The sequence below is a fragment of the Cyanistes caeruleus genome, chromosome 22, assembly GCF_971803275.1.
Source record: "Cyanistes caeruleus chromosome 22, bCyaCae1.hap1.1, whole genome shotgun sequence".
NCBI lineage: Eukaryota > Metazoa > Chordata > Aves > Passeriformes > Paridae > Cyanistes > Cyanistes caeruleus.
Window position 1 is genome coordinate 1,438,658 of NC_141722.1, and position 27,938 is coordinate 1,466,595.

The 27,938-nt window shown below is 52.2% G+C and overlaps 3 protein-coding genes across 5 annotated transcripts; 2 read left to right on the forward strand and 1 right to left on the reverse strand.

Annotated features, from left to right (window-relative positions):
• Positions 1-1,106: 1,106 nt before the first annotated feature.
• PINK1 (PTEN induced kinase 1) lies at positions 1,107-10,495 on the forward strand. The gene is made up of 8 exons (XM_023940195.2): positions 1,107-1,482; positions 3,271-3,570; positions 4,481-4,584; positions 6,127-6,309; positions 6,683-6,846; positions 7,802-7,929; positions 8,678-8,914; positions 9,300-10,495. Exons 1-8 carry the CDS (start codon positions 1,150-1,152, stop codon positions 9,558-9,560), a joined length of 1,710 nt encoding a protein of 569 aa, XP_023795963.2. The 5' UTR covers positions 1,107-1,149; the 3' UTR covers positions 9,561-10,495.
• Positions 10,496-11,361: 866 nt separating this feature from the next.
• Positions 11,362-15,115, forward strand: AGMAT (agmatinase (putative)). Of its 2 annotated transcripts, none has more exons than XM_023940241.2 (7): positions 11,362-12,133; positions 12,239-12,441; positions 13,150-13,198; positions 13,334-13,529; positions 13,840-14,019; positions 14,283-14,367; positions 14,474-15,115. In XM_023940241.2, the coding sequence occupies exons 1-7, from the start codon at positions 11,439-11,441 to the stop codon at positions 14,545-14,547; spliced, it is 1,482 nt and encodes a 493-aa protein (XP_023796009.2). In that variant the 5' UTR covers positions 11,362-11,438; the 3' UTR covers positions 14,548-15,115. The 2 variants fall into 2 exon arrangements, with proteins under 2 accessions (XP_023796009.2, XP_023796011.2); XM_023940243.2 differs by having other exon boundaries at positions 12,284-12,441.
• Positions 15,083-26,569, reverse strand: DNAJC16 (DnaJ heat shock protein family (Hsp40) member C16). Of its 2 annotated transcripts, none has more exons than XM_086860676.1 (14): positions 26,288-26,569; positions 25,034-25,100; positions 23,829-24,159; positions 23,410-23,594; positions 22,239-22,343; positions 21,504-21,662; positions 21,060-21,190; positions 20,645-20,828; positions 20,288-20,470; positions 19,990-20,066; positions 19,659-19,739; positions 19,475-19,573; positions 18,898-19,065; positions 15,083-18,504 (listed from the first exon to the last, which is right to left on the reverse strand). In XM_086860676.1, the coding sequence occupies exons 1-14, from the start codon at positions 26,437-26,439 to the stop codon at positions 18,108-18,110; spliced, it is 2,319 nt and encodes a 772-aa protein (XP_086716802.1). In that variant the 5' UTR covers positions 26,440-26,569; the 3' UTR covers positions 15,083-18,107. The 2 variants fall into 2 exon arrangements, with proteins under 2 accessions (XP_086716802.1, XP_023796005.2); XM_023940237.2 differs by having other exon boundaries at positions 18,898-19,068; positions 26,288-26,551.
• Positions 26,570-27,938: the final 1,369 nt, after the last annotated feature.

The window sequence follows — 27,938 nt, forward strand, 5'->3', positions numbered from 1 at the left end:
TCTCCTGCAGTGGTGAAACACAGGGAGAGGGGTCCTGGGGCTGTCCTGCAGCCCAGGAAGGGCTGGGGAGTGCTGGATGTGCCCTGGGAACCTCATGAGGTTCAACAATGCCGAGTGCAGGGTGCTGTCAGGGCAGCCCCTAGTATCCATACAGGCTGGAGGATGGAGAAGACTCCTGCTGGGAAGCACTTGGAGATGCTGATGTGCCTCGGCTGTGGGGCTGATCCCACAGCATGGGAGGGAGGGATTCTGGCACAGGGTGCCCAGAGAAGCTGTGGCTGCCCCATCCCTGGCACTGTCCAAGGCCAGGTTTGGATGGGGCTGGGAGCAAGCTGGGATAGTGGGAGGTGTCCCTGCTCATGGCAGGGGTGGAACAAGATGGGCTTTGAGGTTCCCTCTAGCACAAACCAGTCTGTGATTCTGTGATTTGATGATTCCACACACTGGGCTGTGCTCTGGCTCTTCCCAGGGCAGTGCCGTGCTCCACGCCAAGGCACTCCCAGCTGTGTCCTCCATGCCCTGCATTGCACAAGGCTTCACCTTGGCTGCACCCTGCTCTGTGCCCTGCTCCATGACCCATTCCATGCCCTGCCTGATGCCCCACTCCATGTCCCCCCTTCCCTATCCAGCTCCATGCCTCACTCCATGTCCCATTCCATGCCCTGTTCAGTACCCCATTCCACGCCTGCTCCATGGCTTGCTCTATGCCCCATCCTGTGCCCTTCTCCGTGCCCCATTTCGTGTTCCATTCCCTGTCCCATCCCCTGCCCCTCTCCACGTCCCTCTCCATGTCCCATTCCCTGTCCTTCTCCATGTCCTTCTCCATGTCCCATTCCCTGCCCCTCTCCATGTCCTATTCCATATCCCATTCCCTGTCCCATTCCATATCCCATTCCCTGTCCCATTCCCTGTCCCATTCCGTGTCCCATTCCCTGTCCCATTCCGTGTCCTATTCCATATCCCATTCCCTGTCCCAGTCCCTGTCCCAGTCCCTGTCCCTGTCCCAGTCCCAGTCCCAGTCCCAGTCCCAGTCCCTGTCCCTCTCACGTGCGGGGGGCGTGGCCTCTCGGTCACGTGGGCGTGTTTATCGGCGTGCCCGCTCCCCATTGGCCCACTCTGGGCCCAGCCCCTCGCGCAGACGCGGCGGCCATGGCGGTGCGGCTGCTGCTGGCTCGGGCCCTGCGGCTCTTCCCGCGGTGCCGCCCGCCCTGCGCTCCCCGCGTCCCCCGCCCCAGTCCCGGCCCCGGTCCCGGCCCCAGCCGCGACCCCGGCCCCGCGCCCGCCGCGCCATGGCGGCCCTGGCTGGCCTGGCTGCCGGCCGCCCGCCGCCTCTTCCTGCGGGGCCCGGCGGGCGGGCTGGCGGCCGTTGCGCGGCGGGGCCGCGGCGGCGGTGTCTGCCTGGCGCTGGCCATGGCGCTGGGCTTGGTGGAGCCGCGGCTGGAGGAGCAGCGCCGGGCTGAGGCGGCGTGTCGCCACATCCAGGTGGGAAGCGGCCCGGGGATCCCGCTGGGCAGCGCCTCGCTCCGTGAGGGGAAGGGGGGGGGCTTGCTGGGGGGGAGACCTTCACCCCCACCAAGAAGGGCACGGGGGTCGTAGCCCTCCGGACATTCTTCATGAAGGAGAGGGTGGTCCTTGATGTGTGGAGCCTCTTTAACCGCCCCATGAACGCCACAGAGTGTCAGTGCTGTGGGGAGCCATTTAAACACGCTCCCCTATGAAGGGAAGGGGGTCCTTGTTTTGGGGAGTCCCTCAGATACCCCCCATTAACAGCACTGGGGGGATCATTGCTCTAGAGAAGCCTTTAGCCATCAGCCACAAAGGGGAGGGGGCTTGTGAGGAGCCCCTCAGAGGGGACGGGGAGGTCACTGCTGTGGGGAGCCCCCCCAGACACCCCTGGTGAAGGGGAGAGCCTTGTTTTATGGATCCCCTCATGAAGGGAAGGGATCGCTACTGTGGGGAGCCCCCAGACACCTCCTCATCTCTCCCCAAGGAAAGTGGGGGGTGCTGCCATGAGCAGCCCTCAGGCACCTCTTTCTCCCCAGAAATAGGGTTCTGGGGAAACCTCGCTCTCAGCAGCCTCTCATCACCCTAAAGCAGATACTTTCAAAAGCAGGGGACCCTCACTCCCTGTTTCCCCACAGAGGGATGCGGTCAGGGCCCTGGTGTCATGTCCCAGGCCACTGATGTTGATCCCCAGGTCCATCCCCTCTGCCTGAGGCAGACAAGGGACCCTGTGGTGCTGGGCCAGGCCGTGATGGATGGTGCTGGTCATGCTTCCTGGGTAAAAATAGACCTTTGGTGCTCTGAGCCAGCTGTCACCTGCTCCACCAACCAGCAGACACATTCCCTGAAGTTTCTCAGGGTACTTTCTCTCCTCTGTCCTCGCTGGGTTGTTCCATTTGCTGTCCCTGGCTCTGTGTCCAATGACACATCCCTAAAAAGTGTCACCAGTGCTTTGGGCTGCAGAGGCCACTCATTTGTATCAGTCCAGGTGACAGCTGGGGCACCACCAGACCTGTAGGATCATAAAGTGTGATGAAACTCCAGAGCAGCCTCCTGAGTGTTATTTTCCCACATCTCTTGATTTCCTTCCCCCAGCTCCCTCCTATCATGGATGCACTCTTCCTCAAATTAACCAGCCCTCTCAGTTGGCTGCCACAAAAAGGCAATTGTTTTTCCTGTTGCTGCTTTTAATTGGATTTTCTTTTAAATGCTGTTTACCTGGTTTATATATGGAGAGGTTGAAAAGTGTAATAATGCATCTTGTCTTCAGAAGTGTTCAGTTAAACTTTTCTTTACACAACCGTAGAATCATGGAATGGCTTGGGCTAGTAGGGACTTTGAGGCCCCTCTCTTTCCACCCCTGCCGTGGGCAGGGACACCTTCCACTATCTCAGGTTGCTCCAAGCCCTGTCCAACCTGGCCTTGGGACACTTCCAGGGATCCAGGGGCAGCCACAGCTTCTTTGGACAAAATATATTTATATTCTAGATTGGCAAATGACTCCCCCTCCTGGTTCCTCTTCTTTCCTTGCAAAAGGCACCTTTAGAAAAGACTGGTTTAGGGGTAAATCGTATCTGACAAAAATATATGGCCTGCAGATGATCTTTCATGTGGTTACAGTGATTTGAGCCCCGTGGTTAGAGTCTGATTGAGACTTTCAGGTTGGACCAACCCACCAGGATGTGCAATACCACTGAAACACCAGGTTCTCCTTCCCTGGGAGGTGTGGGATAACTGAGCGGGTTTTTCTCTTCATATTCCTTTCAGACCGTGTTTGTTGGGAAGAACAAGCCGCAGAAAGATCCCCTGAGCTCCTTCCGCTGGCAGGGCTTCAAGCTGGAGGAATATCTCATCGGCCAACCCCTCGGGAAGGGCTGCAGTGCTGCTGTGTACGAAGCAGCTATTCCCTTCTGTCCCGCTCCTCGGGATCGTGTGGAGAGCAGCCAGCTCCCAGCCGTGCAGCAGGAGCGTGGCTCAGCTTCCCAGGGGGCTGAAGAGGAGCCTGTAGTGAAGCACCAGCCAAAAGGGGCTTTTCCCTTAGCTATCAAAATGATGTGGAACATTTCGGTAAGGAGTCTCCGTGTCTGCCGCCGGGGAATTCTGGCTGGAATGTTTAATGCTGAAGTGTTGAAAGCGCTAATTATGGAGCGCAGGATGATGTGTCACAACAAAGCTATGGGTAGGTGACACTGGAGTGTTAGTGAGGAGTCCCAGAGTGAGATAATTAGCATTCATCATCCTCTGGAATCAGCACTGAGAGCTGCTGCTGGAGCTGTTGGGTATGGAGGTGATGTTTTGGGAAGAAAAGGTTTTTCTGAGGCTGATTCTATTAGAAAGGTCTGAGAAGGGGAAAGCCACTGCTTTCCCTTGCCAGTGATTTAGGAATTGGTGTCTTGTCAGGTGGGTTTTCTTCCTGAAGAGTCGGTGATCTCAGGGTGCACAGTAACCTGCCTGCTGTGTCCCCTTGCCATGAGGTGGCTTTCCAAGATCTGCTCCAGTGTTTCCCAGCCCGGGTAACTGAGGATCCAGTTCCTCAGTGTGGCTCTTCCATGTTTTAAAAAGTCCACGTGGCTTTCCCCATGTGACAAGTATTTCAAGAGAATCTTCCAAAATGCCAACATCTGCAATCCCTTGGACTCCAGAAGTACCCTGGCATTTAGCTGTGGGCTCTTCCACTTGGGTTTGGAAGTTGAAACTGAGTGCTGAGGTGTAGTTTGGATTGCTTACGGTCAAGGATGCATTTGAAGTGACAAATAGATTTCTTTCTGCAAATAAAGGCCTTGCAGCTTCCCTAGGTGAACTCTTTAAGTAGTTAATTGCCTTCCCTGATTTTTCAAGAGAGGGAAGTCCTGGAATCTGGTGTCAGTCCATCCAGCTCCAGACGCAGTGCCAGCATCAGGATTGTCTGCTTTCAGCTTGTGTTGTGGCCAGATGATTTCGGAGCTGAAACCAACGTGGGGTGTGGTTATTGTTGCAGGCTGGTTCCTCAAGTGAGGCCATCCTCAATGCCATGGGCCGAGAGCTCGTCCCAGCCACAGGCGCTGCCTTGTCCGGGGAGTACGGGGCCATCTCTGGCCGCAGGTACGGAGGTGGCAAGGTGCTCATTTTACCCCTTGATTAATTTTTGCAGCAATTAGGGCTTTCTAGAATAGCTGCTGAAAGCAGGTAAAGCTGGGGATTGTTAAATTCTTTGGCGTGCAACAAATTGCATTGCTAAACTGTGTGGTTCAGAGGGGTTTGGAAGGGTGCACCAATAATTTGGGAGCGTTTGAGGTCCCACAAGGGTGTGGTGGGTGTCTGTGGCTGTTTTAGCTTCCCTGTGTTGAAAAGTGTTGGCATTTGCTGAGGTAAAGGCTGGAGGAGCCACAGGTTAAAGACCGTTTAAATTTGTATTGTGATGCTTTATAATTGCACCAATGCAATTGGTAACAATTTGAGTGCATTAAACATCAAATGATTTCACTAATACAATTTGACTGTGAGGTTTGAGAGCTGGTTTGGTGTAAAATGGGTGCTGGACAGGGAGCTTGAAACTGTTTTAGTGCAAAAAAACTGGTGAGAAGGAAAATGGAAATTACTCAGTTCCTACTCTTTGACCTGAGCAAACAGCATGAAGGTGAAAAATTTCATGGAAACTTCTAAATTACCTCAAGTTAGCTATCTTTTTGTTCCATTTGAAACAATGGAGTCCACAGGCCAGATTGTCTGATTTAAATTTCAAATCCATCCCGGCTGCCAATACAAATGCATAATGAATGCTGTGCCCGTGGCTGGCTGGGAATGCAGTAGAGCAGCCAAAGGGATATTTGACATTCAGGGGATGAGAAATCTGTCTTGCAGACAAATAGGTAACCTGCTTTTCAGGGCAGGGAGAACTTCCTGCCTGTGCCTTGAAATAGAGGGTCTAAATTGATACTCCCAGCGTGAAGTTGACCTTTATTATATGTCTAACAAAGTAATTGCATTTGGGTGTTATTCTCTAGAGCAGCTGTAGCTCTTTTTGAATGGAGAAGCAGCCTGTGCCTGGCTCTGCCTTTGTTAGCAGCATGGAAGGGTTAGTGGGGCTTGAGTAAAATGAAAGCTGAATGTTTTGTGTGAGGGTTTTTATCAGAGCTTTGTTTGTAGTGCAGGTAAAGCACCTTATTTCCTGTTTGGCCATTGTGAATAGGGAAATCCAGTTACAGCAGAGCCCCTGGGAGGTCTTGGTCGGCTCAGTTTGCTCTGGGAGGCACCAGGCTGGATTCTGAGCTCTGGAGAAGGTGCTGGAAGACACCCATTGCTGCTGTGGGTGCTCTGCATCCACCTGGGAAATGCTGGGCTGAGATGCTGGTTGGGAAATGGGCCATGAAACCGCTGCCCATGCTCTTGCTCAGTGAATGGATTCCAGGATGTGTCTGTTTATTTAACGTGCAGTCCTGTAATTCACCCTGTGCAGCTTTAATCTCCCTCTGATGAGGCTTCCAGTGCAGAACAAACGTGTTTGCTCACTGCTGGGGAACCCTTTGGTGTGGAGGACAGGCCATAATAATGAAAAATAATTCCAGCAATAACAGCAACGTGCCAGTGATCCACCAGAACCAGCTGAGGGATTGGTGCAATCTGTGGTGTCTTTCCTCTGCACAGAAAACCTGTCCTTGGGAGGAAGAAGCTGCAGCCTCACCCGAATATAATCCAGGTGATCCGAGCGTTCACATCCTCCGTCCCTTTGCTGCCTGGAGCCTTTGCTGACTATCCTGATGTCCTCCCTTTGAGCCTGAACCCCAGAGGGATCGGGCACAGCCGCACCCTCTTCTTGGTGATGAAGAAGTAGGTGGAGAGAAGCTGGTTAACGTGACTTGGGTACTCTGTCCCCGCAAAGCTTGGCTCTGGGCTGCTGCCAAAGAGCAGAGTATGCTCTTGGAAACGCCTCTCAGGACCTGTTCCAAGTCCTTGAGGTTCTGACTGTGCTTCCACAATGAAGACAAACCGTTCTTTTTAATAATTACCCCAAATTAAAGTGAGAAATGTGGAGTTTGTCCCCATTTGTCTGCCCTTCTGAGCCTGAACTTCACCCGTAGTCTGAGCACAGTGCTAGAGATGGAGTAGAATCTGTAATGAGATGAGCCAACACTGAGGTTGAACTGCCAGTGATAAGCCTCCAGGATAATTCCTGTTTTTTTTTTTCCCTTGTTCTGCCTAGTTACCCCTGCACGCTGCGCCAGTATCTGCAGGAGAACACTCCGGATGTTCACCTCTCCACAGTGATGATTCTGCAGCTCTTGGAAGGCGTGGACCACCTTGTTCGACATGGAATAGCACACAGAGACCTCAAGTCTGACAACATCCTGGTTGAATTTGATTCTGGTACGTAGATCCCTGAGGGTAAATGCCAGTTAATTCACAGAAGTGTTTCGGTCATGTTGGTATTTGGGGAAATCCCACCCAGCTGTGTGTTTGGGGAAAAGAAGCATCAAACCTTTTGAATAATCTCAGGTTTAGTTTTTGGCTTAGTGTTTGCTGTCACTGCAGCAAGTCATTGATCCTGTCTGTGCCTGAGGTTTTGGATCATTAACATGGAAACAGTGTATTGCTGAGGTGATGGATTGCATGAGCACAGCCAGCATTGACTGGAGCATCCTGGAACAGCACATTTGGAATGCTGCAGGGGCCTTTGCTTCAGGCTCTTGGTTCTGTCATCTTTCCCAAGCCAGAGAGTACAGGGAGCCTCTTAAATTCCCACCCCATGGCCAGATTAACAGTGCTGCACCCTGGGATGATGAAACATGAGTTGGGAGGGAGGGGATGCAGCATTTTCATCGATGTGTTCTCCTGTCAGCCCCTAACAGCAGTTTTAATTACCTGAGCTCTTTTTTGGTGTGATTGAGAGTCAAATCAGCAGGAAGCAATAGGAGGCAGGCAGGTTTGTGTAATTAGGAGTGGAAGAATTTGGTTGAAGAGTATCAGGGAGAGAGAGACAGGGAGAGAGAGACAGAGAGACCACTGGAATCCACCCTGCCTTCCTGGAGACTGACCCAAGAGGTGGGCAGCACAGAGGATTCTGTGTTCCTGGGGCTCAGGATTTATAATCATAAAATCATGGAATGATTTTGGAAGGGATCTTGAAGCTCTTCTCATTCCAACACCCTGGACAGGGACACCTCCCACTAAACCAGGTCACTCTACTGAACATCTTCACCCACAATCTTGGTGAGGGGATCGAATGCCCCCCGAGTCGGTTTGCAGAGGACACCAAGCTGGCTGTTGATGTGATGTGTTTGGTGCTGCCAGATCCTCACAAACTGAACGCTGTTGTTCACAGCTGGCTGCCCCTGGCTGGTCATCACTGACTTTGGCTGCTGTTTGGCAGATGAGAGCATTGGCCTGAGGCTGCCCTTCACCAGCTCCTACGTGGATCGGGGTGGCAATGGCTGCCTTATGGCACCTGAGGTAAATCCCTCTGCAGCACTGCTTTCTGGGGCTGGTTTTCTGCTTGTCCACCTGTCAGGACTAGAAGTTTTGGTGGTGTGGAAGGTGTGTGTCTCACCTTGGGTTAGGCTTGGTGAAACATCTGTGCTGAACTATGTCAGATAGACACCTTGAGCTCTAACAGGTGAAACATAATCAGTTGATGTTAAGAGGCAGAATCAGCCTTTCCCCCCCAACAAATTTACTCTTTATTCAGGCCCCTTTCCATGTAGCTATTAAGAATTTAATGCAGCAGTGCTTGTGTTGCAACAGTAGAATTTGGCTGAAGTTCAGGGCGGTTGTGAAATTATTTACAGTTCCATTTTATTTCTCTGATGATAAGCCACATAAAAACCAAGACACCCTTGGTGGTGTCTGCTGGACCTGGAGCACCTTGCCATGGTGTTGGTTGTTCACCTACAGGTCTCCTGTCTCTGTGATTCCAGCAGGAGATAGCCCTTGGGACTCTGGGAATGCTGGTCATGGGCAGCAGCTAAAGCCTCGGTGCAATGTTCAGACTCCTCCCAGCATCCCAGTGGGCTGAGCAGTGCCAGGGGCTTAGAGCATGCCAGTAGGGAATATTTACACCTCAGATTCAGAATAAACCCACCTTTGGACTCAGTGTCTAAGTTTATTAGAGGGAAAATGCTAGTTTGAGCATTAGAAATGGAATTTCAGCACAGAGGCTGCACTCGAGCTGTTTATTTGAGTAGCCCCCTCTCTGTGGCAGGTGATCACAGCATCACCTGGTCCAGGCACAGTGATCAACTACAGTAAAGCTGATGCCTGGGCTGTTGGAGCGATTGCCTACGAAATCCTGGGCCTGGCCAATCCTTTCTATGGCCATGGGGACTCGACTCTGGAAAGCAGAAGTTACCAGGAGGACCAGCTGCCAAGCCTGCCCGACCATGTGCCCCTCGAGGTGAAGCAGGTGGTAAAGATGCTGCTTCAGAGAGATCCCAACAAGGTAAGAAGCTGTTGCCTTCAAGATAACTTCTTTGGGAATATCTCTGGTGGATCACTTTGCCTTGGAGCAGGTACAGGGGTTAATCCAGATCTCACTGCAGGATCAAAGGACAACATAAGGATCAAAGCTAAAAATGTCTTTGCTGAGTGGTGCTGAATCATTTCAGGGATTTCAGGTGATGTTTGTGTCGGGACCAGACCTCACATTGGAGGGTTACACACAACATTATATATATATATATATACAATAACAGTCTCAAAGAGCTTTCTAATTCACAGGGTGGTGCCTTAGGGGGGGCCCAGGGAGTTTTGGAGGTGCCAGTGCTCCGTGCTGGTGATGTGGCTGAGTGCAGTAGGATCAGCTAATCTCCCTTCCCCTTTTGCAGAGGCTGTCTGCGAGAGTGGCTGCGAATGTGCTGCACCTGAGCCTCTGGGGTGACAGTGTTGTAGCATCCAGGAGCCTGAAACCTGACCAGATGATTGCCTGGCTGCTCTGCCAGTCTGCAGCCACCCTGCTCACCAACAGGCTGGCAGAGACCAGCCAGGTAGAAACCAAAATGAAGATGTGCTTCTTGGCAAACCTCGAATTTGAAGACCTCTGGGCAGCAATATTCCTGTTGCTGGCTTGGAGAAGCCACTCTGGGTGAAGGAACCCCCTGGAACACGAGCATCCCACATAAATGGCACTTTGTAAAGGCACATAGGAACCTGTCCTTTCTGTCTGTCTGGAATCCTGTAGTGCTTTAGGGAACAAGCTGCAGGCCTGTGTTTAGGAGCTTGAGTTTCTCTCAAGCAAGTGTTAACCACGCTGCTTTTGTGTCCCTGCTAGAGGAGATGCCCTTGCTTCCTCACCCTCTGAGGGGAGGGTGTGTGGACTTTGCAGGTGTCCAGAGGTGCGTGGTTGGTTTTGCTCCCATTTGGGAATTCATTGACTCGTGAGTTGTGTGTTGAGTGGAGCAGATTCCTTTCAGAGGGGTGGCTGGGAGGAGGCAGCGTCTGGCTGCATTTTGCATAGGAACATCACAGTTTAAACAGCACACAGAAATCCAAGCTGGCAAAGGGACCTGCAGTCTCTGTTCTTGGGGTAACCAGGCTGGTTTGAAACTCATTTTCTTCTGAGCTGTGAAGTGACAGCCTGAAAACTTCCTGATGAGGTGCTGCCTGGTAACGTGAGCGTCAGCAGCACTAAAAACCTCGCAGTTGTACGCAGGAGAGTGGAAGCACATCATCCTCAAAACCCGCTTATCGTTGTTCTTAACTCGTGTAGCTCTGTGGTGGCAGCTGCCCCAGGCTCCAAGGCTGAGTCAGACTCTCCAGTTAGGGATAAATCTCCAAACAAAGTGAAGTTGGGCAGCAGCCCCTGCTTAAAGAGCTTAGTGTGATGCTCTGCTCTTTTACCTGCCTGTGTTTCCTTCAGTGAAATAATATCCTTTGGTGGGGAGGACGGGAGAAATCAATCTTTTAAGTAACAACAGCCATGGTTATGAAACAGCATTGAATTTCATGGCTATAATTGTGTTTAGAGGAACTTGGGGGCAAAGTTATTTATGCTTGTCGCACAATAAATTAAAGATTAAGCTCTGTGGCTGTGTGGGTTCTCTCAATCCAATTTGGGCTGTGGAGCATTGGTTCTGGGGTGTCTTAAATGAGAATTCAGCTCTTCTCAGTGCTAACTGTGCAAAATGGTGTTTGACTCCAAGTGGAATTTCCTGAAGAGGAACAGACCTTGCCTTGGGGATGTGTTTTGTACTCTCCTGCATGGTAAACTGCTCCTGCACTTTCCAGTTGGATGACAATGGCTGATACCCCTGATCATCACAGGATAACCTGCACTCAGGGTCCTGCACATTATTCTGGTGCAGCAAAGAGCCTGGGGAACTGGGGGAAATGAGCTCTTGGGGGGGAAAAGCTGCAAAAAAAGACCTTTGTAACATTGATCTGACCCAGCCAAAGCGTGTGCTGCTGTTTCTTCCATTGCTGAGCTCTTGCAGTGTGTTTCTGCTGCCTTTGCTTTGTGTGTGCTTGGGTCTGGCAGTGTCCATGCCCTGGACACTCTGGAGCCTTTTGAGGAGTAAATGCTGTTGCTGTGTGGTGGATCTCTAATCTGAGCTCTCTTTCTGCCATGAATACCATTCCCATGCCTTTCATTTTTGCTCCTGGGTCCAGTCTCTATACCAGCAGGGATCAGAATTAGGGGCTGGAGCCATCCAGTGTGTTTGTATTTGCCCAACCAGGGTTTTATCTGTGCTGATGAACTCCACTGGTTGGAAACTTGCTTCCCCTGGTTTCAATTCCGTCCTCAAAAATGGCCTGAAATGCTTGTCCTGCAGCTTGTCCCTCTGGTCCTTAAATCCCTCTTAATGCTTCCCTTGTGCTTGCATTTTGTTGTCCCCACCATGGTTCTGCTGAGGTCAGACTTCCCTTTTGTTTTCTCTCCCTTCTACCTTCCGCCAACGAGACGTTTTTATGATTCTTCAGCATTTTGGGTGCTTCTGTGGAGTGCAGGTTAAAAGTACAGGCTGTTAATGCAACAAAGGCTGCCGTGCTGTCTGTCTGCAAATGCCCAGGGTGAGCGAACTGGGACATCTCCCAGCACATCCCTCCCTCCCTGTCCCGCTAATCCCTGCGCAGGCTCTTGCCCCTCACTGCCGTGTTTGTTCCCAGGACTGTGGCATTGGGAAAGGGGGTGGCTGGGCTGGATTTCTGCCCTTCCCCAGGCAGTGGAGTGTCCGGTGCACTTTGATCCCTGGAGGGAGGCTTGGCAGAGGCAGCCGGTGCTCTGCCCGAGCTGGGAACGGGCTCTGCAGCAGCCCTTGCTGCCTTTCCAGGGTGGGAGTGTGCAGGTCAGGATGAGGCTTCTGCTCTGGGCTGCCTGCAGCCGGCTGCTGCCCCGGGGAGCTGGGCTCTGCTGTCCCAAACCAGCTGTGACCGCTATGGTGACCGCCTCACACCACAGCCTGCGGCCCCCGGCCCTTCTTGCCACCTCCAGCTCCGCAGCCAGTGCACCTGCAGGCTTCCTCCAGGCCCTGGTCCCACGGAGCAGAGCCCCCAGCTGCTGGAGCTCCCAGTTCAACGTGCCCCCCAGTGCCCTGCTCGTGGCCAGGCCCGTGGGGGTCTGCTCCATGATGAGGCTTCCCCTGCAGGAGTCAGCAGAGGGGCTGGACGTGGCGTTTGTCGGTGTTCCGCTGGACACGGGCACGTCCAACCGGCCGGGAGCCAGGTAAGTGCCAGCCAGGGGAGCTGCTGCTTCCCTCTGGCCATGGGGGCACGGCTCTCCTGCGGTGAGAGGAGCGCTGGGAGCGATGCCAGCCGTGCCATCGCCCAGGTTCGGCCCGCGCCAGATCCGTGCCGAGTCCGCCATGGTGCGCAGGTACAACGGCAGCACCGGCGCGGCACCGTTCGACTCCCTGCGGGTGGCTGACATCGGGGACGTGAACGTGAACCTCTACAACCTGCCCGACAGCTGCCGCCTCATCCGCGAGTCCTACCAGGAGATCGTGGCCTCGGGCTGCGTGCCCCTCACCTTGGGTAAGGAGCCCTGCTCTCCCTGTCCTGCCACTGCGTCCTGCCTCTGTCAAACTCCGTCATTCAAGGCAGGCTTGGCAGAAGGGGAGCGATGAATCCATCGCCTGCCTGGGCTGTTGTGCTGTGTCGGGGGTAAACTCACAGGCTCTCTGCACTCAGAGTGTTCTGTGATGCCTCTTCCTTTGGGTCAAAAATGAGGAGGATGGCTCAGTGTGTAAATACAACCAGTGGCGTGGTTTTGGTGTCCTGTTGAGCAGGTTTTGTCCTTTGTGTCCCTCCAGCTGAGCGAGCAGCAGGCTTTGCACGGAGCCTGATCTGGGTGCACGTTCAAGTTCACAGCTATTACTGCTTGGCATGGCTGAAGGCAGTGAGTGTGCGGATAACGAGGGGCAAGTCACCAGTTACAGCATCCTCAGGAGCTGATCAAATGTCTATTTATAAGCCCAGTCAAGGGCTCTGCTCCACAGACAGTCCCTGCTGGCAGTCCTGCATATCTGGTCCTCTCTAGAAGGAAAACCAGAAGAGAGGACTCAGGAGAAGTGAGAGGAAGCAACCCGCACCTGGGAGCATTAGTTTTCCTTTGGCAACAAAGCCCTGCATAAATAAGTGCAGGATAAATGCAAAGAAGGAGAAAATTACTTAGGAATGAAAGTAATGAGTGCTGAGCAGCTCTCATAGTGTGTTCCCCCTCTTCCCTGTGTCCTCTTGCAGGTGGAGATCACACCATAACATATCCAATCCTGCAGGCCCTGGCGGCAAAGTGAGTTTCTAATCTGGAGATGGAGAGAAAGGACCTGGCAAAGAGCCTCAGGAAGGCTCCTGGTTTGCTGTCCCTGCTGTTGGCAGGGCCACCATGCATGGGACAGGACTGATGTGTCCACCTTGTCTGGAGCAGGCACGGTCCCCTGGGGCTGGTGCACGTGGATGCCCACACGGACACCGGAGACGCGGCTCTGGGGGAGCGCATCTACCACGGGAGCCCGTTCCGGCGCTGCGTGGAGGAAGGGCTGCTGGACCGCGGCCGCGTGGTGCAGATCGGCATCCGAGGCTCTTCCTACGACCCCGACCCCCACAAGTACAGCCGGGAACAGGTAAACTGATCCACACCCAGCGCTGGGGGCTCTCCCTGCTGTAAATACCACATCAGTGCTTGGCTTCAGGAGGGAAATAAATGCATTTGTGGCCTCTCGTTCCATGCCAGTGGATTGTTTGCAGGACAAGCACTTCCCAGCTCACTGAGTGATGAGTTAAAGTGTGTGTGTGGGGAGTGGAAGGTGTTTCCAGGTGCACTTCTGCAGCAATGAGGACTGTTCCTGGTAGATATTCCCCAGCAGGACAGGGGATGCTCCTCATCTCCCCCCTTTTCCCTAAGCAGGTGCCTGTGTGTCTGTGTTCCCACAGGGTTTCCGGGTGGTCCCGGTTGAGGAGTGCTGGATGAAGTCCCTGGAGCCTCTGATGAGGGAGGTGAGGGCACAGATGGGGGACAAGCCCATGTACATCAGCTTCGATATCGATGGGCTGGACCCCGCGTACGCCCCGGGCACCGGCACCCCGGAGATAGCCGGGCTCACACCTGCGCAGGTGAGGGGGACACCATTGCCCTTCCCATGGGAAAGGGATGTTTTGCACCCTTTAAAGGAGGTTGTTTCACCAGCACAGCAAAGTGGAAGTTTAGAGAGGCCAGGAAGTGTTTCCTCATGGCAATGAGGAAGGGAAATGTGGGACTGATATGCTTTGGTCTGTAGAGGTTGGGTTTCCTTACTGGAATATGGGGAAAGCAGAGCCTGGGGTGGTCTGCTAGGTCAGATGTGTTTCTTGATCCCAAATCCATTTTTTCCCCCTAGGCTTTGGAGATTATTCGTGGCTGCAAAGGCCTGAACATAGTGGGGTGTGACCTCGTAGAAGTGGCACCAATGTATGATGTCTCTGGTGAGTCTGAAGATGCCTTAGGGCAAGAGAAGTGCCTGGCACAGGCTGGGGGTGAAAGCCAATGGATATACAGATTTTTTTCTTGTTTTTTGTCTTGTTTTTTTAGGCAATACAGCCCTCCTGGGGGCAAACCTACTGTTTGAGATGCTGTGTGTCCTCCCAGGAGTGAAGACGCTGTGAGGGCAATTCCCACCTGCCCTGGGACAATGCTACTCCGTGTCCTCAGCCAGGCTTTCCATGTCCCCTTCCTTCAGCCAGCATGGGCTTTGCACCATGAAATAAATGCCATTTACCACTAGAAAAGGTACTTTTAGGCTGGGAAAATGTAGGGAACAGGCTAGACACCCCATTTAAACTGGGGTCTGGAGCTTTGGAGTTGGCCTAGGAAAGGGACAGATGAGGTTAATGCCATTTTGCCTCTGGAATGATCACTCAGCTCACAGGGCTCCTGGGCAAACTGTCACTGATAAAAGGTTTGTCCCATTAGGATGTCACAGCAGGACAATGAATGTAGAAGAAGGGAGGACATGATGGGTTAGGGTTAGGGTTAACCCTAACCCTCAGCCTCCTGCTGAGTAGGGAGATATTTGACTGGATTTCCTGCTGGTGGAATAATCAGAAGTTTCCTATGGAAGGAACAGTTTAATGCTCCTGAAATTTCTGAGAGGACATGGAGGTGAGGTTAGTTTGTACATGGAGACACGGAGCCACCTCATCACACATTAAAATAGTTTATTTTGGTTGCGAACCTGTAATTGTCTTAAATCAAAATGACATCAGTGCCTGTTCACAAATACAAAAACAAAACCAAACCAAAACAAAAACCCCCAAAAATAAAAAAGACAAGTTTGCCAAATAAGTTAATTCCCCCCCCTCCCAGTATCAAAAGTGCAAAATAGGTACCTAGTTCTCAGTCCTACTTGTCAGGCTGCGCTCGTGTCCTGGCTCCTGTGGGTGAAGGGCAGAGGCAGGGACAGGGAGGAGTTTGGGAACAACCTCCACTCTGGGGCTTTGCCTCAGCTCCGAGCACTGTGCCATCACTCAGATCTCACTAGGAAAGTGCACTAGGTCCCAATCTCCTCAATCTTTGGATTAGGAATCACCACGTGTGGAACAGAATCGCGAGTGTTCAGAAAACGACGGGGGTGACGGCTCACGGCTGCTGGGAGAGGGCAGATCCCGGGATAAGCAGCTCTGACCTTGGTCTCGAGACAGCAAACACCCAGAGTGCCACGCTGGCACTGCAGCCAGATAAACCAAGGGGCAGAGAAGCTTGGCTTTTGTTTCAACCCAGGCAAAAGTTTCCATTAAAATCCAGGAGCTGTGCTCCTGTCCAGCCGCAGCCGGCACAGGTGGGATTGATGGAAGCACTCCCTCAGCTCAACCCTGGCTGAAAGGGGAGGTTACCTGTGCTGAAAAGAAAATAAACCCAAGGATTCTGGCAGCGTGCAACACACACAATGGATGTGAAGGCCATAAAGCCTTCTCCCCTTCCTCAGGGTTGGGCTGAATTGCCTCACTGTAGCATAACTAGGCACTTTTTTTTCATGAGTTGAGGGTTTTCTCCTTGTTTCTGATCAGCTGAAGAGACAGCAGAGATCCAGAGAGCATTCTTCCTCTCCTGCAAATGTTTAAGACATTATGTGGAGCCTTTTGCTGGGCTAAAACCTATTCCAGCCACATCCTGCATGGCAAGCTGTGGGAAAAGTGCAGGAGTGCTGTGGTGATTGCTTCAGCCAGGTGGAAATCAAATCTAGAAAAGATCAGGCTGATGTTTCACTCTATCTCTGCTCTCTGTCAGCATTACCTGTGCATGCTCACAGGAGCTTCACAGGAGCTCCTGGGCAGGGAGAAAACCTCACCTTCCTTCCTTCCCTCTATTTTGGTGCCTCATTCTGCAGCCCAGAGGTTGATTAACCTCACGTGGGGATTGTTTGTGGCATCGCAGCCTTTATTTGAAGCACGTTTTACAGGGGATCTGAGGTACCTGTGGGGGTTGGAGCGTGCCAGTCTGCTCCCAGGATGGGGAAATGCCATCAGGCAAGGCTTTGGGAGCAATTAGGGCATGTAGGGAGTGCAATGACTGGAGCATTCCCAGCTTCTGTGCGGGATCAGCAGCTAGCTCAGGGCTTGGCAGCTATTCCTACAGACTGGCTGCTCTGCTAAGATGGTAACTAAGGTGGCAAGGGCTGAGTCTGGAATGAACAGCACGTGTTCACCGAGTGCTCTGTGTTCCAAGCCCTGTGGCAAAGGCCACTGGCTCTCATCCCTGTGCTTTGGCAGTGCCTGATGGTGCCACAGGGCTCCAGATCCACGGAAGGAGGAGGCCTGGGTGCCACTGTCAGCCCTGGAGCAGTGAAAACAAAGAACAAACCGCACAGGATTTCAGTCCTGGCCACAAGGAGAAGCCCTGCTGCCTCACTCAGTCACTTGAGGAGTGTTAAGCAGCCAGGAAGCTGCTGCTTGTCCTCCCTGTGCCTTTCCCAGGGCCACCCTTTCCCTGTGGTGTTGGAAGCAGCTGTTGGGGCACTGCTACAGCAAAGCATTGTCCAAACGCATGGCTGTGCATCTGCTCTAACCTCCCACACCCCCACCACTTCCAAAAGAAATACCCCAGCAAACAAACACAAAGCCACGGGAGCAGCCTGAGTGTGGAGAAGTGGAGGTTTGGGGCAAGAAGGAAACAGGTGAGAGGCTGAAACCCAACATCTCAACCCCTGACTAAACCAAAGGAGCTTCACACGCACGCAACGCTCTGATGATACAGCACTTCTGGGGCAACATTTCAAGAATACAATCGTTGGAGGATGAGGTTCCTCGATACAAAGGAAGGTTGGTTGGTTTGTACTACAGCTGGAAAGGTGTTTGCAAGGAGCCCAGGTGGCTCCCTGGCAGCTACGTAGAGGTTTTTTACACATCTACTGGCTCATAGCAGCTCACGCCTACAATCTGAGGACGCAGGTAAAGTTATGGCTCTAGGATACATCGTCTAAAATCGACAGAAGCAGAAAAGGCATCTGAAAAATCAACGTGACATTTAAATGGCTCAACACTTTGACAGTATTTTACGGCTGTGCCCTTTCCCTCCCTGTTACGGTTCAGCTGGTGAAGCTGCAGGTGGAACCATGACATGAGGAGCATGAAACATGCAGATCGCCCACGAGCCCGCACCACAGGGGAATCCCAGCTAATTTTTGCTAGGAAGGAGATGCTCCTGACCAGATTCTGCATCACTTACCATGGGGAAAGCCGAGAGAGTACGACTGCCTGGTGGGAGGAGGCCTTTCAGAAGGGCAGGGCCTGGAGGGGTCTGCAGGGTCTTGCCAGAGTTACACCATGCACCATGGGCTAAGCACACGGGGACGGGGAGGGAGAACCGCGATCTGGCCCGCGCCACCGGCCGCGGCTGGCGCGGACCCAGGGAAGTCACGGATTTCTTCAACCGAGGTAAAACAAGAGGTGGGACGGGGGTGACTGGACAAGAGAGGCAAAACAGATTTCTTGGCTCTTCGGTTGTACGGCGTCCAAACGCACGGCGGGGCGTGGGGGGAACAGGGGTGCGCTTGGCTGCGCTCCCGGGCTCCGGATGCGGGAGGTGTGTTCTGGTTGCCGGCCCCAGGAGAGTTCATCTAAAACCTAAGGTCCATTCATCATCACGTTTGTTTTGAGTATTCCTGGAAAGAGCTGTCCCTTGTCATCTTCATAAAAAGTTTGTCCCCTTAGAATCTCTGTGAAGTCCCTCAGTCTAGTGCGGGCCACGAGGGGATATAGAACCTCTGTAAGGAACCCTCTAGAAGGCGTTCCATCCAAAAGGACAATTTGTGTAATTTGTTTTTAATGGATCTAGATCCCGGGCTGCAGGAGGATTTCCCTCTGGCTTCTGCATGTTGTAAAGCATCGTAATCCTCGCACGCTGCCAGGGTTCCCCCCTCGTCCCCTGATCTGTGAGGTTTAAAGAGGCAGAAGTATTTCTTGTGGCCGTTCAGAGCCAGGACGTAGCCCGTGTAGTCACGCTCGAGGAAATGCTTGTCGTACTGGTTTGGGATGGGGGCTGCATCCTGGGCAAACTCCAGCAGATACTCCAGCCACTCTCGGTGCTTGTCCAGGCTGAGGAAGGAGAAGTGAAGAGAGCTGCTCCTGCGGGAAGAGCAGAGAAGATAAGTGGGATTAGCACATGTTGTCCTGGGTCTGGCTGGATTCCTGCTGGACAGGAATCGTCAACAAGGGCAGGGCAGTGCTGCGATGCCACAGCTCCTTTTTCAGCTCGGTGTATGCAGCCCTGTCAGGCTCTCTCTGTCAAAACACGGGTACAACCAAAGTGGCACCAGCACCTGACCCCTCTGGCCACCATCACCCAGTCTGGCTGGGAACAGCCAGGTTTTTGGTGGCTCATTGCCACTGGTGAGGGCAGAGGCCACTTCACTCACCAGAAGTGGCAATGGAGCCAACCCTGCTCCTCAGGTGTCACCAGAGCAGCATCACACAAGTGGTTAACACAACAACAGAAGCCCAGGAGAGGGCCCAGCCTACCCTGTGAACGTGTAGACTTCCAGGGCAAACTTCTGGAGCAGGGGGGTTTTGGTGGAGTTGGACAGGATCAAGACGACATTCATGTGCCCTGGCCTCAGGCGCACCAGGTTACTGGTGTAGTTGATGTCTGTTAGCTCAGTCACCTCAACAAAGCCCTTTTTGGGAATCCTGCTGCAACAAAAAAACAAGTGAAAGGGGGGCAAGGGACTGGGAGCAACTGAGCATGGAGAAACTGTGAGCCCGTTATGCCAATCCATCCCTGTGCCCTGCAGCAAAAGCCGGTGTAACTGGTGCAATGGCTTGGTTTGCACCTCCCTCAATGAGTGGGTCTGACCTTTACCTATCCCCTGAGGATGCTCTCCTGGGCAAATTTGGTGGGAATTGTTTAATAAGCAGATAAGTGACCCCCTGTCCTTGCTGGCTGCACACTGTTCTTTGCTGTGCCTGCACTGCCCTGCACAACAACTGCACTAAGAGCAACTTCAGCACTTCCCTGCTCTTCATTAACCCTCCCTGCACAGGTCCTGCCTGAGCAACGCTTCTGCAGAAAACATTCTGGAGAAGTTAGAGAGGGAACCTGTTACTCTCTTTGCTGAAGCTCGCGTCGTTCTTCTCTGTCTTTGCGGCCGTTTCTTCTTTCCCCGAGGGTGCAGCGTCCCTTGAGTCACTTGAATCACTGCAGAGGAAGGGGGTTTTGTGTGTTTAAGGCCTTGGGGTTGGACTGAGGAGCTGTCCCTGAGGGCATTTTGGTGTGCACTCACCTGAAAGCCTGAACAATGACGGTGCCAAAGAGAATGAAGAGCGCGGAGAAGAGCAAGGACAGGAGCGGCATCATCTCTCGCCTGAGGGGAAGATGTGCAAGCAGCAGTCAGGTCTGTGAGTTCACATTTTCTGCCTCAATTTCAGTTCCTGCCTACATCAGGTAACACTGTGTGCTTTCCCCAGAAACTCAGCTTGTTTCTTGGGTCTTAAAAACCATTGTGTTTTTGAGTGTTGTCCTACTCCCACCCAAAAGGAGGCTAAAATTGGATCTGTTTTAAAATAAGGTGAGAGGGAAGCAGTGAACACCAACAATGGATGCCAAATCCATACCAGTTACTGTGAAACAAACTGTCCCAGCAGTCTGAGATGTAGTCCAGAGTGGAGTAGAACCATCGGATGAGGAACATCTGTTCAAAAAGAACAAAAAGCAAAAAACTAAATGACAAAACTGCTATAAAGAGCTCCAACGGGTTCAAATTATGCCATGAGCTTCCTTCTGTATGCAAGAAATCTTCTAAGAGTTTTCCCTTGTTATTTTAAAATATGAACAATGCCTCTGAACAGCCATAATGGGACTGTCCACAGAGGTAAGAGGAATGTCAGGCATCTGGAAAGGCTGTGCACTTACAGGAGCGAGCTCATCATTCAGGTCTGCCACAACGGTTTCTGATGAGAGAAGGCCAGGGTCTGTCCTCAGCTGGTCCAGGAGATCCAGGAGGATGAAGTTGTCCTCTTTGCTGCCTTGCCAGGCGTCCTCCAAGGCTTTATAGGAGATCTTCCCTGCGTTATTGCGCCTCTCCAGAATGACCACCTGGATGAGCCAAGAGCATGGCAGATGTCAGACAGCAAGGGGCTTTTGTTTTCTTCTAGACAGATGATTCATCTCAAACCACTGCCCAGAATCAGCTGTCAGATGTAGGTACAGCACCAATTAAATGACAGGCTAAGAGAAGAAGGGATTAAAAAAACAAAAGGAAACCCTCACAGCTGATTTTCCGTGGTATTTCTCCTCATCCATCAGCAAGGCGTCTGCAAATTCCGGCTGTCGATCGCTGTAGATGTGCACAAACTTCAGTGTGTCTTTTGTGTTGGCCACAGCAAAAGTCAAAAAGGCCTCATAAGCCTCAGCAAACTTCTCTCCTTCCCCGGTAAGCAAGACCACGCAGTGCCTGGGTGACACAACGAGATGTGGGATTAAGAGCCAGTCTGGAGGTGAAAGGGAATGACCAACCCCTGTCCTCTTGCCAGAACAATCCTGATGAACCTGAAACCTCTCTGACAGTGTGGATATTGAACATGATCCAATGCAGTCATTGCTCTTTTCCCTCAGAATCAAACCGAAAGGGACTCTAGGAGCAGCCCCACAGCCTTGGGAAACAAAACGGGGACGCGTCACTTACTTCCGCTGACGGTGACTCTTCTTCACAGGACACAGCTCCTGGAACAGCCTCTGGCTGGTCAGTCTGGCCACCATGAGGAACTTATTCTGGGAAAGGAAGTCATCAATGAGCTGCTTCTTCATCTCTCGTGCCTGGCAAGGACCAAGAAAGCAGAAGTCAGAGATGAGCAGGAAGAGGAGGGGAAAGATGTTGGATGTTCCTGGAGAAGGCTGCCAGCCTTTGTGGTCCTCCCAAGATGTTCTGAGGCCCCAAGACTGAGAAGTTACATGTGTCCCTCCTCCCCAGCAGGCTGGAGTGACCCAAACTTCCCCTGTGCTAACACTCCCTCTCCTCCTCCAAAGCTTGAGTTTAAGCTAAGCTCAAACACTCTTCCTCCAAACTGCACCACTGCCAGCTCGGTCAGAAACCTCCTCTCCCATTTTCCCTAAGCTCTTGGAGTGATACCTGCACAACATCAGCGGGCCTGTCGATGTGCTCCTTGAAGATCATCATGGTGGGAGTGTAGACATTGATGTTGTACTGGCTGGACAACTCCTCAGTGCCCCGGAGTCCGACGTACACGTAGCCAAAGGACAGGTAATCCCGGTAGGCAAAGGCCGTCAGCTGGGTGGGAGGAAATCCCCAGCACGTGGTTATGTTACACAGTAAGCACTTTCTCCCCCAGGTGCTTGTGGTGGCTTTGCTCCACAAGAACACATCTTGCTGTTTGAATGCCGTCAGATGTGCTGTGAGAAGAACAAGCCCTTCCTCTCCCTCACTGAAGCAAATTTTGTGTCCTCTAGGTCATGGTGGCAGGAGCCTCTATGGATCCACAGCTTTATTTACAGCCTGACCCTGTTGTAGGGTAGCAGGGGCTTCTTAGGAAATGGGGTTTTCAGCAACTCCAATTAGATGTGCCACAAACATCTCTCATTCCCAACAAAAGCTGTGCACCTGTGTCGCTGCTACCTCTAAACACACCTGCACCTTCACACCCGTGAAGGGTAAGTGTGGCAGGACAAAGAAACAGACTCCTAACAAAGCTGCTCACCTGGCCACGGCATTTACAACCTGCACAAATCACCTTGCTCTTCTCAAAGCAGTCAGAGGCATCAGTCCACCCCTGCTCAGGGCAGTGGTGTGTTTTAATTTGGAACACTTATAAGCAAGTCAACAATGCAGTGAGAGAAATGACATTACCTTGTATAACAAGGGCACAACTGGCATGTGATCAAACAGCAGCACGTGGGGCTTGTTGTCTTTCCTCCAGTCGGACAGAAAGCGGATGTAGTTTTTATCTGTAATCTTTAGACAGAAAAAGAACTTTAGTTTAACCTCTGAGCCTGGAAGAGCTGTCCAGCTGCTGCAGGAAGCAGACTGTGGGATGGTCTTTCCAAGATATATTCCTGATTAATGAGCGAATTAAAACCATCACTCTTGACCTTTCTCAGCCCTCTTAGTTACTGCAGCCTCTGTTGATGCCACTCCAAGTCATTGCCAACAGCACTGTTATTCTCCTGTATATTCTCTTTAATTATAAAATGGGAAGCCAAGGGTTAAAAGGCACCTGAGAGCTCCATGAAACCTGCTCTGTTTCAGGTGTGATGCCTCTCAGAATGGACTTAAATGGCTGCAGTCACTGTAGAAGGGGAAATGATCCCTCTTTTTGGGGGAAGAATAACTCCAATACCCAGAAGCTGAGTCAAGAGCCTGTTGGGGAAGGTGACCCTTGGTAAAGATCCCAAGGGACAATGAGGTGAGGTGAACAAGGCCACAGGCAGAGGCCAGGCAGGTGAAAGCGCCACATGCAGGGGCAGTGGGATTTTTAGGACTCTGTCAGAAATCACCAGAAGGCCGAAATACAGGAATATTTTATCAGTTAGGAGGTTTTACTTATGACTTTGAAAGGGCTCATGCTGCCAGCTTGTTTCAAAGCTCTGAAGGAAAACTGGACAAAACAAATGGGACCCTGTGTCAGTGAGTTTTAGTGATGTGACCTCTGAGGTAGCGAGTGGTCCATAATTTGCTGGATGAAATGCCAGGAGAAAGCAGGAGAGAAGTGAAATCCAGCAGGTTCCTGTCCTAGGGATAGCTTGGGTAGAGCCCTGGCAGCTGTGGGGTGTCACAGCTGGGGTCAGCTGCCACTAGAATCACTGGTGGGACCATGTAGTGGTGACAGGATCGGCTCTTTTCACGGACAAGTGTTACAGAGCGGGGTGGGAACGCTTCTGACAGCTCCAGGGTTTGGAGCTTTGTGACACAGATCAGCTTGGAGCCCGAATTAAACAGATTAGCCACCAAAACAGCCAAGGAGAGAGGGCTCTCCAGGCAGAGAGGAGCAGCAGCACCTGACACCCCTGCTAGACCCTACCTTTTCAACAAGATTCCCTGGCAGAAGGTTCTCCACGAACTGCCGCAGGTTTTCCCGAACCACAGCGTTGTGGAAGAAGGTTATTTTCCCATTAATGAGCCCCAGCAGGGTTGGAGTGCTGTGGGCACCCAGATGATGGGCGAGGCGCCGTTCGTACCCCGCGTGGACGACGCCGATTCCTGCTCCTGCAAAAGGAGAGCACCCGCCTCACCTCTGACATCCCCAGCAACCCAAACGCCCAGTGGAAAACTGATGACCTGCTCCTTCACCCAGCACCCTGCTTTGGAGTTAGGAATGTTTGGGAGAGCATTAGGATAAAACCCTGAGGAAATCTAAACTGGGTCACAGACCTGAAGGCAAACCACTGCAGCCTGACCGGGCGAGGGACACACACCCAACCCCAACAACCTCATCCTTACCCAGCGCCTCCAATTCCTGAGCAACTTCCTTCCACACAGGCTCGATGTGGATGCAGCTGAAGCACCAGTCTGAGGTGATTTTAATGAGGTAAGGCTTCTTGAAACTATCTGGCACGATTTCATTGACGTAGTGGGAAAAGTGGAGCAAATACTTCTCGTCGGAGGTGTCGCGCCTCTCGGAATTGAAAGGGAAATGGAAGAAGGACTCATCGAAATAGAAACCGTCGTGGAAGCGGTGGAACTGGCGATGCTGCTGCTGAGAGAAGCCCTGGCTTTCCCCAGCATCTCCGTAGCGATCAAAGTTTGCCCTCTTTTCCTCGTTGGAGAGAATCTGGGAAGCAAATGACGGAGAAATGATTGTCTGAACCCATGAGGGGGAAATGGCCTGACTGTAATCCCTCAGTAAATAACGTAAGGAACGTGCAGCCTTTGCTGCACATCAGAGGATAAATATTTTGGGAAAAGGAAGCATCACATCCTTCTAGGCTCACTGTAGGAAATCAGGGTAAAAATAACCCTCAAAGCCTGAAGAAAAGGAGCTCTTAAATCCAGACTGCTGTACCCACTTGTGTCACCAACAGCTCCTTGGCTCTGAACATCCTGTGTTCTGAGCACAAACACTCTTTTCTGTGTGGCTTTTGCTGGTATCTCTTTGAATCTGGAGGGTTCAGCAAGTGCCAAAAGTTTCACTGAGCAGTCAGAATCCCTGCAGAGAAACTGCAATTTTAGCATGGAAATAAGGATTTATTTTGATTTCCATGGGCTTGGCTGCCACAAACTGAAGCGACCAATTTCCAGAACATGCAAATAACTACTGCTAAGAATAATTTGAGGTGACCAAATCCCTGTGGTGATGATGAACGATGCTTACATCACTCCAAAATGCTTTTATGTATGTGTGACACAGTCAAGACGCTGCCCAGCCAGGCAGGGCTTGGGGAATACCCACTCCTTCATCCTTTGAGGCTTTTTAGGCAGAACAGGGCAGACCTGTAGCAAAGTATTTGCAGCAGAAACCATGCTGGTGACTCCAGTGGCTCTGTTAACAAAGCTGAGCAAACTTTTTGTGTGGGTAATATCCACCTCCATAGAGTCAAGCACTTTTCCCACACAGAAATACACTGGAAAAACACAAAGCCATGTATGGAAAAATAAGGTCACTTAATGTTAAAGAGTGGCAGGAGTTTACAGGAAGCATGTGTTACCTCGTAGGCCTTGCTAATCTGGATGAATTTGTCCTCTGCTCCCGGGTCCTTGTTTTTGTCAGGGTGCCTGTGGGGCAGAACCAGAGGAAAAGGGGTCAGTGTGGAAGCTGTTGGAGATGAGGAGGACATGGGGCAGTGAGGGCGTGCAGTGACACCCCTGAGGCTGGGTTTATACCCAGCACGTGCTGTCCCAAAAACCATCCCACAGCACTGGGATGGGGGCTGTGTGCCCCTGGATCTGTCCCTCTGTCTGCTCCATCCCCAGCAGCCTGAGCCCAGGACACGGAGCGTGTCTCCTCCCCAAAAACGCCTCCCTTGCCCGCTGCCCTACATAACTACCGAGTTCTTCCTTGAATCACCTCCTGCCACGGCCTCAGGGATGTCTCACACAGAGCAACAAGGGCTCTAAAAGCTGCAGGTAACCCTACTTTATTCATTTTATTTCTATAGCCTGCCCATCACCACACACCACCTGCATGAGGGGTGTGATGTTTGCACATCCAACACGTTTCCCTTCCACAGCACAGGGACTGAACGGCCCTTGGACATCAAGGTATCAAGCTGAGACTTCCAGCCTCGTGTATTAGAAGTTTCCAGAGATATTTTTCTCCACACAGGCAGGCTCTAAGAGAACTTTTCCCCCCATCACTTGTCTCTGGAAGGACTTTTTTCCCTTGCAGCCAGACTCCAGGAGAATTCTCCCACCCTAGCCAGACTCTGGGAGAACTTTTCCCTGTAGCCCAATTCTGGGAGAACTTTTTCCCTTTGTAACAAGGCTCTGGAAGAACTTTTTCCTGTAGCCAGACTCTGAGAGAATTCTCCCACCACAGCCACACTCCAGGAGAACTTTTCCCTCCATAGCCAGATTCCAGGAGAACTCTACCCCCCGTAGCCAGACTCTGGGAGAATCCTCCCACTCTAACCAGACTCTGGGAGAATTCTCCCACCCTAACCAGATTCTGGGAGAACTTTTCCCCCTGTTGCCTGAATCTGGGAGAACTTTTTCCCCTCGTAAGCAACCCCTGGGGGATGTCCTCGCCCCGCAGCCAGGCTCCAGAGGGTTTTCCAGCACGCATCGCTGCCATGGAGCATCTACGTGTGTCAGGCTGGTTCCCGGCCTTGCGAGGAAGCCGGGACACACAGCCAGGCGAGGCGGCTCATGGCACCACGGCCCGTGGGGCCCGGCGCTGTCACCGAACCCCCTCCGGGATCCGCTCCCGGGCCGGGCGGACGGGGCGCAAGGGCAGCACGTACCATTCCCGGGCGAGCCGCTTGTAGGCCTTCTTGATATCGGCCTGGCTGGAGCTCCGGCCGACCCCCAGCACGCGGTACGGGTCGAATTCTCCCGGCGCGGCCGCTCCCAGCAGCAGCAGGAGCAGGAGGCAGGCGGCCCGGGCCGGCTCCATGGTCCGGCGGGGCCCGCGGGCGGAGGGAGCGGACGGGGCCGCCCTCCCTCACCGAGCGCCGCCGCTTCCGGCGCGCCCGCCCGCCGTTCCCATGGAGACAGCGAGCGCTTCCGGGGAGCGCCGGCTGCTCGGGGCCTGCGGGAGCGCTGCTGGCGGTCCCGGAGATGTGGCAGTGTCCTGAGCTGGCGGTCCCGGAGATGTGGCAGTGCCCTGGGCTGGCGGTCCCGGAGATGTGGCAGTGCCCTGGAGTGAGGGTACCGGCGGCCGGCAGCGCCAGGCGTGTCCTCGGCCCCGGAGCGGCCCTGGGGCGGCCTCGCCTGCGGTGCTGAGGGGAGGTGTGGGCCTGTAAAAATAATATAGGATCGCAATAAGGCCGCGATATAAGGAAGATATGAAGGTGTTAGAAAGCGTCCAGAGGAGGGCAGGGAAGTTGGTGAAGGGTGTTGAGGGGAAGAGGAGCGGCTGAGGGCACTTGGTCTGTTCAGCTGGAGGAGACTCATCCCAGTTACCTCATGAGGGGAAGAGGAGAGACAGACACTGATCTCTGCTCTGGTGACAGTGACAGCACCAAGGGAAGGGCTGGGGCTGTGTCAGGGAGGTTTAGGTTGGATTTCAGGGAAAAGTTCTTCCCCCAGAGGGTGCTGGCACTGCCCAGGCTCCCCAGGGAATGGGCACAGTCCTGAACCTGAGTTCAAGAAGCGTTTGGACACTTTTGGGTACGTGATGTGACCCTTGGGGTGTCCTGTGCAGGACCAGGACTTGGGCTCAATGATCCATGTGGGTCCCTTCCAACTGTTATAGATACATTTTATATTGTTGGCTTTTCACAAATATTAAAATGAATGTTATGTGTACAAGAATTGCATTTATATAGTTTTCTTTATTCCTGTTATTGATGAAATTTAGAAATAGTGGTATAATACATATATATGTTAGGCTATGGCATAGTATTAAAATAAAAACTGCTTTTGTTTGTATAACCCAAAGACTGAGGAAAAAAATTAGCTAGAGAACTCCTGCATTTGTAAACTCTCTTATCCAGATGAAGACAGCAGTGACCAGAACTCTGGGGGAGGAATTTATTGCATTTCTGGTATCAGGGAATGTAAATCTCGATGGTGCCAAGAGGATTGATCTATTGGGAAGGGGGCAAGAGAAAACTGAACAGAAGAACACCAAAGATCCACAGAAGAATGTATGAATATGTATGAGAATTTATGGATATGTAGCAGGGTTCTGTTTTTAAGGGACAATCCTTTGTCAGTAAGGTGTGCTCTCTTGGCTGAATGCAGAGACACCTGGCTGTATCTGTATACTTTATTTTTTTTCTCCTAATTGTCTTTTTTTTTTTTTTTTATTAAACTTTTAAATTCTATAAAAATTATGTGAACCTCGTTTTTCACACAACTCTGCGTGTTCCGTCATTCTCTTCTGGTTTTTTGCTAAGTCGTGTTTATCCAAAATCAAACACTTCTTTCTTGTCTTGTGCTCTGGCAGTC